This window comes from Gobio gobio (genome assembly GCF_949357685.1).
Source record: "Gobio gobio genome assembly, chromosome: 2".
Taxonomy (NCBI): domain Eukaryota; kingdom Metazoa; phylum Chordata; class Actinopteri; order Cypriniformes; family Gobionidae; genus Gobio; species Gobio gobio.
The window spans coordinates 75,271,211-75,282,797 of NC_137098.1; the positions used below are offsets into that span (position 1 = coordinate 75,271,211).

An 11,587-nucleotide genomic window follows, 5' to 3' on the forward strand; every position below is an offset into this window, starting at 1 on the left:
CATAATACATTTGTTTATGAATAAATATTGATCTGTTGAAAGCAGAGTTAGATGCCAAATGTTCTCCTCCTATTCAAATTTGACATTGAAGGCAACTATACACTCTAAACAAATGGTGCTAGATGGCACTAAAAGTGGTTCCCCTATGATTACGACACAGAACCACTTTTAGTGCCATATAGCACCATTTTTTTGGAATGGAAATACTATCAAAACTTATTCATGAATTTTGTACTCTTCAAAGGATAACACACACATTCTGAAGTCACACACACTTCATCTTTAATGAATAGAGAAACAGTCATGCTTTATATATAGTGCTACACTGTGGAGGTTTGTGATAAGTTGAAAGAGTGAGAGTGATCTATACTAATCGTTTCGAATTTAGAACATTAATTTCAACATAAAGAATATTCATGGTAATTTGACCTTTTTATGACATGAAACACATCTTTAACTATATTTTAACTCTATGCAGCATCAGTCTCGGATCGTGTTTCCTCCTAAATAGATTTTGTGCATCCAGGTTATTGTATTATTTCACATGGACCTGTAAAAAAAAAAATTTATTTAGCATATTTAGACATTCATGATGTCTAAACCAAATATTAGATAGTTTTATTGTGTAAATGAAGTCACCTTCTTCTTCTTCTTCCTCTACATCCCGTTTCTTCTCTGGCTGGGGAAGTTGTGTCCAGGACATTTTGAAATTAGTCATCCCTCGTAATTCCAGTGCAGACTGAAGCTAAAAGAACATTGTCCGTATTATTATTTTATCATTTTTAAAAAATACATATTTTCAATTAAAAGTGTTCATTGTACTTTTTAAACATAATGTATCAGAACAACTTATGGAAGGTTGTTTCTGTCACGGAATTAGAAAATAAACAAAATTGTGACTTTTTTTTCTCAGAATTGTGTGATTTATACTCACAATTACAAGAAAAAAAGTTAGATTTGAGCTTTTTCTGCTTTTATAACTCAAAATTGTTTTTTTTTTTTTTTTTTTTTTTTTTTGCAATTCTGAAGGAGAAAGTCAATAAGGCTTTTTTCCCCACAATTGCAAATTTATATTCCGTAATTCTGAGGGGGAAAAAAGCTACATTGTAGGATATAAAGTCACAATTACTTTTTTTTTTTTTTTTTAAGTTTGTAGAAACACTTTCATAACTTCTCCAGTTCAAGAACATCAGACAGATGCACATCAACACCTGACTGCCTACATGTACACATCAGTGATGCCCAACATTAGAAACAAGCAGCTGATCTCAGTTTGAGTCGGATATTTATACTGTACATTGATTTGGCAAACGCTTTTATCCAAATGAGGTTCATCACAAGAGGTTAATATAGTAAGTGCCTTTGTTTATGGTTGTGGATTAGTTAAGTGTTTGAGTTGTTTCTTTAAACGTTTAATGGTCTCAGCAGACCGAGTGACGACTGGCAGCTTGAAATGGCAAGCCACTTCATGAATCGTTTTCTCAAAGATGCAGATGCAAAAACGGCCTGTTAAATTAACTACATTTATAAGAGGGGGAAAAAATATTAATAATAAATAACAAAAAATACGTGCTTGATGTGTAAAAGGAGAAGTACATGCTACTATTACTGTAGTGGATTTTGCTGTTTTTGTATTCGACTTAGGGCTGGGCGATATGACAAAAAAAAAAAAAAAATTCCCAGATTTTTTCAAAAGAAAATCCGATTTACATCGGATTACATTACATTACATTTTTTCCCCCCTCCTACCTACTTAAAATCAATCTGCAGATGACAAAGAATTTGTTCAAAACAAGTTTTAACTTTATTTTCTTTATGTAAAATATTTGCGGCTTCGTAGCACATACCTGGGGTCCAAAACTTTCAGCATGTGAATAAACCCCGGTAAACTATTCCACAGTATAAATGGGCACAATATCTTTTGCAATAAACAATATACATATCAAAGGTTTATGAATTGATATGCAGATAAAATTAACTTTTTTAACAACAGTAATGTGCAAAAAAATATAGGGAAAGTTTAAATATTCTGCTCTTATTAAATATAGGTTACCATTGTTCTTTTATAGTTTCACACTGAACTAACCAACAGCTTCAGTGATTATAAAAGGAGAGCTCTTGCCCTTTTTCTGGGTAATTTAGACACATTTTGAAAGAAAAGTTTGTTTTTCATGATACTTTGTTTCTTCCTTCTTTTGTCCATATATTAGGGAGTGGAAATGGCTAATAAGCCAATAAGTGCTCCTATGCCGCCATCTACTGGTTCTAGTGGTCATTTCATGTCTTTTTCAAATAAAAGTGCAACACTGTCCTTGTTGTTTGTTTATCTCTATGGCAAACGTGCGGGGGAGCACTGAGCCATCACGGGAGCCCAGAGGGGAGCGTCGGCGGATGTTAAAGAGGAAACCGATTTTCATTCAAACAAGTCGACGTAAACTACACATTCGAGTTAATCGATAAAATCGATTTATCGCCCAGCCCTAATTCAACCTATTTTTTTCACATTTAGGCAGTTAGGTTTTGCTTAAGTGAACATGAGCAGTGAACTACAGTATAGTGTACAACCTGGCATCTGTTATCTGTTACTACTATAGTGTTAGGGAAGTGTTAGTGAATGTGTATTTTCTTATCCCAACCTGAGAGAGGAGTTTGTCGTTGTCTGGGTCAGAAGTGGAGACAAATTTCATCCTCACAAAGTGTTTTCTTACTGAAAAAAATACAAATCAACATAGTGAAGTCAACACACACAAGTTGTGGAATGAGTTTTACAAGACAAATGAATGAGATTTTGGACTTTTTTCAGGATGGACATATTAAATTTGGTGCAAGTGAAAGCAAGGCCGTGAGACATAAAAGTGTGTCCATTCAGAGTTTATTAATCTATTGAATAGCCATTATTAATGACCATGTCTTTCAAACAATCAAAACATTTCTCAATCCAAGCTCTGACGGCTGCAGAGCTTGGCCTCCTGCGGACCCCAGCCGCCATGGCCACCTTTCCAGAGCCTCGTCCCGTCATGGCCGCCATTCCAGAGTCTCATCCCAACATGGTCACCATTCCAATCCACCATTCCTGGGTCTCCAGCCAAGATGGCCACCATGCCTGGGTCTCCAGCCAAGATGGCCACCATGCCTGGGTCTTCAGCCACCACGGACACCGTGCCAGAGTCTGAGTTTGCAGCATTGGCCATATGGGCCATGGCTATATTATGTATGTGGGCTGCACACACATCACCTACAGCCCCTGAGCCCAGTCCAGTGTAGGCTCCAGCCCCTGACCAGAGTCCAGTGTAAACTTCAGCCCAAGAACCTGCTCCAGAGTACACTGCAGCTCTTCGGTTCACTCCTGAGCCGTCTTCAACCCGATGAGTCCGGTCCAGAGCCCTTTTCTGCCCAAGAGGCCATTCCTAAGTCTGTTCCTGAGTCTGTGCTTTCTGTGCCTACACCTGTCTATGAACCTGACATCATGGCCTACTGAGTCTGTATGCCTCATCAGGTATGAGAAGTCTGCCTGGTTCTGGTTTGCCACTGATCTGCCTTGGGAGTTTCTGGTTCCATCTACATGGCTCTGGTGGTCTCCAGCTCTGCCCTGGCAGCCTTTCCAGCCTGCTCCGCCTTGGCTGCCTGCTCTGACCTGGCCACCTGCTCTGCCTGCACCATATGCATGAGTATCCTCGTAAACATTAATATTTGTCTTAAGGGAACGAAAACAGTTAAGAAAGAAAATGCATGTGTATCAGTGTATTAGATCAGTGCATTCGGTTTTAAAGTGACAGCAGACTAATTAACCCGCTGTGGATGTTAATGTTAATCAAACAACAAAAGACAAAGAGAAAATCACTCACTGCTCCTGACTGAATCACAATTTTTATAACTTTAATAATAATACATTTATATTTAATTTTCACAGTGAAGACTATGCAGTGTTTTTGTACATTTAATTACTTGTAATGTATGTAGTGTGTCTTATTTAGTGCTTGAAGTTTTTCAGGTAGGTCTATTTAATTTGTGTCTTTGTGCTATTGTAGTTTTTTATGTCCTGTTGCTTATGTAACCCCTCTAGTCCTACTCTCCCCGCTCCGAGCGGGACTCAAACAGGCATTAGTGGGATGGGTGGCAGGCGACTAACAAGGATGCTAAATATCGCAGTCTCTAGCGGCAGTCGCTAGTGCAACTCTTGAGATCAGGGGAGTGAGGTTTACCAGCACAGCTCTCAATAGCTGGTCTCAGTTACACTTACAATGTGTTTCTTTGTTCTTATCTTATCTGTCTTCATAAGCTTGAGTTTTAATTTTTAGGCAAGTGTTAATTTTTTGTGATATTGAAATTGGTGATATGGTATCAAAAATGTTGATGTTATAATTATTTAAATAAAAAATATATATATATTGTTAGTGTGAAATAAAGCAACTTTAGATTTAGATTAATTACTAAGATTTATCATATGGTCATATTGTCCACCCTTAGTACTGAATTACCTGGCAAAAACCCATAGACTTCCACCTCACACAGCGTAAGAATCTTGTGATCTGCAGGAATAATCAGGTTCACATAACGTCCCTCCATTTGAGGACATGAGTAGTTGTAAGAAGCACCTGCTGGAATACTATTAATTACAGCACATCTGGAGAGTCAAAGAGATAAAGGAAAACACCTTAATCATTTTGCACAGTTTCAAAACGGGAGGAATGAAATAAATCACCACAATGGGTTAAGCAGAGTGTAGGATCACCTCTTAGAAAAGACTGAACAAAAATAATTGTTAATATGCTAATATCTAGCTTCAGAGTAACAAATAATATATAGGCAGTAAGCACGCTATACTTCAGCTTCCACACTCCGCACCAACACTTGGATATGGGCCTAATAATAGTGCACATATGTAGGATATCATTTAAGTGAGCAGCCATGTAAAGTTGCTAAGGTTATGTGTTTTACAAAAGTCCTTGTTGGTAAACTTTTGGTTTCATGCTCAACTAAGGACTTTTCTTGTTCTCTAATGCTTAATGCATATTTTTGTCAGCTTTGTGGATCTGGTTGGGATTGTTCAAACGTCTGATGGCTATGAAATAAATATTATGCTCAGAGGAACTCTTTTGTGGAAATCAGCAAAGTCTGGAAGAACTATAAGGTTGTTCATGGATTGCTTTTTCATTGGATATTAGAGGTCTACCAATAGTGGATTTTACCGATACCAATAACTAGGTTGGACCACACTTGCCGATAACCGATTAATCAACCGATAGTTTTTAAAATGGATATTGGATATAAAAAAAAAACATAAGTAAAAGAGTGCTGAACTTTATTACAAGAAAAGAAAAAAACAACAATAATGATCCATTAAAATGTGCTAAATTAAAAACGCATATAAATATGAATATATTCAAATGAGAACAAATTCTTCAGAAAATAATTAAAAAATATTACAGGTCAAATGTGTTTATTTAGCTATAACCTAGAAACATGCGTGCAAATTTCATAGGTAACACTATGCAAGTCCCATTTAATAAGGATGTTTTAGCTTGCATGAACTACATGCATTATGCAATACATTTTTACAGCATGCACTGCCAGAGAGAGACGGACGGCACTCGTGGACCAGAGAGACGGAGAGCTGGAGAAAGATTGCTGAGAAATTTATATTGTACGGAGTTGTTGAGAGCACAAGTTTATTTTGTTTGTATCTGAGAGTTCTGAATAAACACGAGTCCCAGTCATGCGACCCTGTCTTCTTCCTCCATATTCTACGAACTTTGTAACATGTTGAACCCCTCTCGAATACTTTTATTACGTTTTACCATTACAGCCGTCGAGATGAACGAATCGTGAAAGTGTTGATAATAGCATTATTTTTAGATCTTTTCCCATCACATGAAAGGCTGCAGTGAAGAGCATTGAGTAACGTTAGACAGACGTGTGATTGACCGCTCCGAACATTATAAAGAGTGTTCTTTGATCGCTAGCATCTAATCACAATTTAAATAACAGATTTGTTTCATGCTACTAAGAGAAACAATGTGAAGTTGATCGTTTAGTCACTGGCTTGATTCACGGATGCATAAACCGTATTAACGATCTAGGAAGAAAGTCTGCGTGAACTTGAATGATTAGCTACATATCAGAAATCTCTGATCACAGATTTTCTCAAAGGCAGAGCAGGACACCCAGAACTCGATTTACACCTATCAACATTTCTAGCCACTTGGGGACCATATACAGTCTAGGGGAACTCATATTAATGTTAAAAAAAACTCATAAAGTGAAATATTCATGTCATGAGACCTTTAACCTTAGGTAATGTTACAAATGGAATCTTATTGTAAAGTGTTACCATTTCATATAAATCCAAACAGTCTGCTTTTTTAGAACAATTGACGATTATCAAAAAAAAAAAATTTCCATTTCTGTTTTGTTTATGTTTCTGTCGGCAGCATGATGATACAGTTTGCTTTCTCACATCACTAGTTTTATATATGCAACATTTGGATCCGACTTGCGTGTGTTTTTATCACATTGTTTTACCTGCTTGAGGGGGTTAATTAATGTATGTTAAATGTGCAGCTGCAGCAAGTCATACATGCTCACAGCAATGCTTGCTCTGCAGCAGATCTATTCCACCAAGACCAAATACATTAACATTGCCCTATTCATTACCATACAATCTATTACAATACTAATCTCCCGAGAGTTGTCATGACAGAACTAGTTTTGTGTTGGTCATACTATACAATGATTTATTGTTTGTCTTTGTTAAATATTACGGAAGATAAAGAGATTCAGTCGCTTTTTGAATTGCAATCGCAATATTGGTGGTGAATTATTATTACTTATTTTTTTACAATTTTCCAAAAATCTTATTTTTTCAGATTTTAAAATAGTTTTTGCTTGTAGTGTTGTGATAATAGCTTATATATCTTTATAAAATATTTACCACAAAACACATTTCAGGAAGTTTTTTAAATAAAGTTTTTGTAAATTGGTGCCTAATTCGTATGAATTTGTATGATCACATTCATATATTTTTGTACCATCTCTTTCCAATGACGCTAATGTTTAGGTGTGGACCTTCTCGCTTGCTTTTCTTTTCTACAAATTTTAAAATGGGTTCAATCAATGAACTTAATACCAGTTAAAAGGTTCAGTGGGGTTCTTGACTCAGTTTTATGAATTAATTCAAACTAAATCCATAAAATGATCCTATGACGGAACCCTTTAAGGTTCTATATAGAACATTTTCTTGTACAAGTGATGAGTAACCTGGGATTGTTGTTGCCGTTGTTATCCAGGGAGTTTCCGATGCGAATCTCTGCTCCGTTGATTCCGTCAGGACAGCAGTGTGCTCCTTCAGGACAGCAGTCTAGTCTGTTGGTGATGGTCACTTTATTAATGTAGTAATTATCCAGCAGATCCAGCCTCCACCAGGGATTTCTCTGCTCATTTGTAAGGGTACACGATGAGACTTTGCCTTGGATGGGTTTTATTCCATCAATGGCACGTTCAGCATGCCAGTATTTAAATAAAGATGACTGAACAGCATCTCCTTTTAATAATGTACCATCTGTGAAAGTGATTAGGCTGCATGTTAGGGCACTTTTTATGTTAGGTTATGTTATGTACACAGTTTCTATTAAAACTTGAAGCAGCTTATCTGTTTTTAACATTGATAATAATCAGAAATGTTTCTTGAGCAGCAAATCGGCATGGAATAATTTCTGAAAGATCATGTGACACTGGAGTAAAGATGCTGAAAATGATCACAGGAATAAATAGCATTTTGCTATATATTCACAAAGAAAACAGATATTTTACATTTGTAATAATATATCACTGTACTGTATTTTTGATCAAATTAATACAGCTATGGTGTACTAACAATCTTAATTATTCTGGACTTTTGTATATTTGACATATTATTACCTTTTTCATAGACTTTCACTTCACACAGAGTGAGACTCTTTGAATCTCCAGGAATGACCACGTTCACATATTGTCCTTCCATTCCAAAGCACCAGTAAGAGGCGGATTGTCCTGCTGGGATACCAGACGTTTTCGCACATCTAGAGAGAGAATATGAAACATTTATCACTTCACATGGACTAAAGCGATTTCAAGAGTCTCCATTTAAAGAGGCTTTTTTTATTTCTTCATCTTTCTTTAGTGTAATAATCAGAGTCACTGTTTCTGAACTCCCTGAAATGCCTCCATTGTAGTCTTGAGTTTTCTTCCAAGAACCAACACGTCACAATATTCCTCATTATAATAATTAAAATGCAGAATAAAGGGGCGTGGCCTGATTGAGTTGGTTATTAGTGTGTTGAATCTGGCGGTTATGGTAAGGGGCGGGGCATTTCCCAAACACAATCACAACACACTGCTCCAGCCGACCAATCAGAGCACAGTGTGCTTTTTAGAAGGAGGGGCTTCATAGAGACAGGAACTAAACAGAGCGTTACTGACAGCCTGGGAAGAGAAGAGCCCAACAATGGAGAATATGAGGAAATAATAAATGTACTGTTCTCAGTGTAGTTTATTTTTAGAGCCACTAGATGGTGCCAGTCCAGAGAGTAACCTCTGACCTTAATAGCAGCCAACTTGTTTTCACTCAGTTGATGCTGATACTCACACGGCGTGTGTCTCAATCAGCTCCCTAGTTCAGTAGTCAGGGCACTGATAAGGACATAAGTCAATGGGCTGACTCCCTGATCAGTGCCCTGACTACTGAACTAGGGAGCTGATTGAGACACACCCTATCATCTATTCATCATCTTTGCAATCATTTATTGAAGCTTTGTCTGTAAGTATTAATGTGTTTACTACAAGCTTGTTTTCATCTTATATTCGGATTTGGTGACATTATTTTGGGAAAAATTTAATGTTTAGAGAGATTATTTTCAGTACGATATTACATTAATCTAGATTATTATTGTATGTTATATTCAGTTATTCCTTAAGCAACTGTTGCATTTATTGAATGTGAAGATTTAGAAACTTATTCCTCCCTTTTTCTGTATTTCAGTTTTACTCTGTTCCACTTGTATTTGAAGTGGTGATGCTAATAAATCCATGCTTCAGTTCAACTTTCTTGAGGAAGGAGTTATCTGTCTGTCTAGTTGAAGAAGGGGAACTCTTTTACAAGGGCAGAATAATCAACATTTAAGCAGGAAAACCTCTTCTAGTAGAGCCCAACAAGAAGTCTTTGAAAAAACAGCATAATAGGCCCCCTTTAAATAATATTGCACAACATGTTTATGTCATATTTTGGAGTACCATCAACTTTTCTATTGTTATGTTTTTTTTGTTGAGTAAATGCTAATTTTTCTTATCAAGAACGTCACATGGAATTGTTGTTGCCGTTGTTGTCCAGGGAGTCTCCGATGCGAATCTCGGCTCCATTGATCTGGCCAGTGACGACCACTTCTTTAAGGGTTTTTGATTTTGTTAGATCCAGCCTCCACCACGGGTTAGTCTCAGTTTCGGTGTAGGTGCAGCAAGAAACACAATTATCAGTGGCAGCATCAGCATTAAAGTAAAATGTAGATGACTGTTCAGCCCTTCCCCTGATTGCAATATTCTCTAGAAAGGGTTAAAAAAAAAATAATGATAATCTCATTTTATGATTCACCTGCAGTGGAAAGGGGCTGTCTCACTGCGTTATAATATAATCAGAGCATGACTTTCTCAGTTACCTACACTAAATTGGTTTTATCAGAGAACATGTTCTTTCTGTTAAATATTTAAGAAACAGTTACCTTGCAAGTTATTTGTCCTGGCATGAATGGCAACACTGCCTGTTTGCAGAAATAAAAAGGAAATGGTTATTAATCTGGAATAATTGCCTCATTATTTTAACTACGAGCAAAGGTTTAGTGTGAAAGCCATTTCTTTCTTTTTTTCTTCTCCCAAATTCTGACTATTGTTTTGTGTTTTAATTTCTCTAGATTCCGTTTAATTAAATACAGCATGTCTAATAAATTAAAATGTAATATTATAAATTAGTATTACTTTGAGAAGTACATTTGACTAAATAATACAAATATATTTATTTCTTCAAGTTAAACCAAACTTTTATTTTGGTGGGTCAGTCAATTCAGTGAATCCGTCCATGTTTCACGTCGCAGAAATCACACACTCTTACAAATAAAGATTATTTTATTTGCATTAATGGTTCCATGAAGAAAGGTTTTTTAGACTTTTAAAATGTTCTTCACGCTAAGAGAATAATGGCTCTTTTAAGAAATGATCACTGAATTCTTTGGGATTTCGAAAATGGTTCTTCTATGGCATCACTGCAAAAAAATACTAAAATAAATAGACTTTTGGAACCTGTTTTGATTAAATTGCAACGGTCCTGATTATTATTATTTTTACATGCATTCTTTACATATCTGGTTATTCAGTGAACAAATGGCAGTAAAGCATCACATACTTGTATAAATAAAAACTCTTTCTGAACAATTTCTGGACAAATGCACATTTAGTGCATCTGTGTAGTTTGATTTGAATGGCCATACTAGTGCTAAAAACCAAATCTATGCGGTTGAGGTTACAATCCACTCATGCAAAGGAATCATTTGCTTAAAACCATATTTGTAAAAGAGACATTAAAACAACAGTGGTGCAACCACTAATCACTCATACAACTGCATAACCAGTTGCTGTTGTTTTAAATAGTTAGATGCAAGAGGTTAGAACTCTAGATCAAACTTCTTGGTAGTTTTCCATTTGAGAGAAGACTTTATTATTTATTTTTGTAAATCAGCTATAGATAAATAAATAAAAATATCAAAATATAAAGCTATAAATAATAAGCTTTAAGCATCAGCTATTATTTAGTACAAGAGATGTGAGAGATTCTTACCGAGAAGTGAAAACAAGTATCCGAACATCCACATCTCTCTTTTCAGCAGGAATACAACCAGATGTGAAGATCACTTAAAATAAGAGACACAATGATTACTGGTCTATATTTCCATCCTGAGTGATGCAGAAAGAACACAACCTACCTTTGTTTACTCTTTTTAGTGTTTTGTTGGATTAATTGGTTGGAGATTATGTATTTCTTGATGACTTCTTTCTTCGACTCTCTCCACCCTTCTCTATCTTTCTCTTTTCATCCTTAAACTCCGCCCCTTAAATCCTTGCTGCTTTGATTGGTTGTTGGTGTGTTTTGTTTACAGTATGTGTCATTGTCTTAACGAGTGAGTCTTTGAATCATTCATTCAACTGATTCATTCAAACAATTGATGGGAAGGAAGTAAGTGGCTGTCTTTATGAATTTATCCCGTTCAATTCTGAAGTGGCTTTGTTGCAACTATTTAAAACAAAAAAAATTCCATCTGCCCATTTTGGGATTTCACATAAAAAAATACTCTGGATGGAAACGTCAAGATGTTTTATTCCAAGAAGAAAAAAAAATCATAAATGTGCTCAATTGAAGTGGATAAATGTTTTATTTGATAAGAAGACGTGCATAAACAAAACAAAAATAACATGCACTTACCAATAAAATAAAAATAAATGTGCAGCAAAAAACTTGAGTATGGACCAATCACGTCATACAGCATCTCGAATGGTGGTTTAGATGCTC

General features: G+C 35.9%; 1 protein-coding gene across 1 annotated transcript; it reads right to left on the bottom strand.

Annotated features, from left to right (window-relative positions):
• Positions 1-261: 261 nt before the first annotated feature.
• On the bottom strand, positions 262-10,983 carry LOC307139851 (uncharacterized protein). The gene is made up of 9 exons (XM_079838973.1): positions 10,859-10,983; positions 9,750-9,788; positions 9,336-9,573; positions 7,918-8,057; positions 7,258-7,558; positions 4,479-4,624; positions 2,637-2,707; positions 640-745; positions 262-550 (listed from the first exon to the last, which is right to left on the bottom strand). The coding sequence occupies exons 1-9, from the start codon at positions 10,890-10,892 to the stop codon at positions 528-530; spliced, it is 1,098 nt and encodes a 365-aa protein (XP_079695099.1). The 5' UTR covers positions 10,893-10,983; the 3' UTR covers positions 262-527.
• Positions 10,984-11,587: the final 604 nt, after the last annotated feature.

Bases quoted from the DNA above. Each gene is read 5' to 3' on its own strand.
- LOC307139851 (XM_079838973.1), bottom strand. From the start codon at position 10,892: ATGTGGATGTTCGGATACTTGTTTTCACTTCTCG. The intron at 9,789-10,858 runs GTAAGAATCTCT...TTCTGCAAACAG, and splicing joins ATACTTGTTTTCACTTCTCG to GCAGTGTTGCCATTCATGCC. The intron at 7,559-7,917 runs GTAATAATATGT...TCACTTTCACAG, and splicing joins AGTGAAAGTCTATGAAAAAG to ATGGTACATTATTAAAAGGA.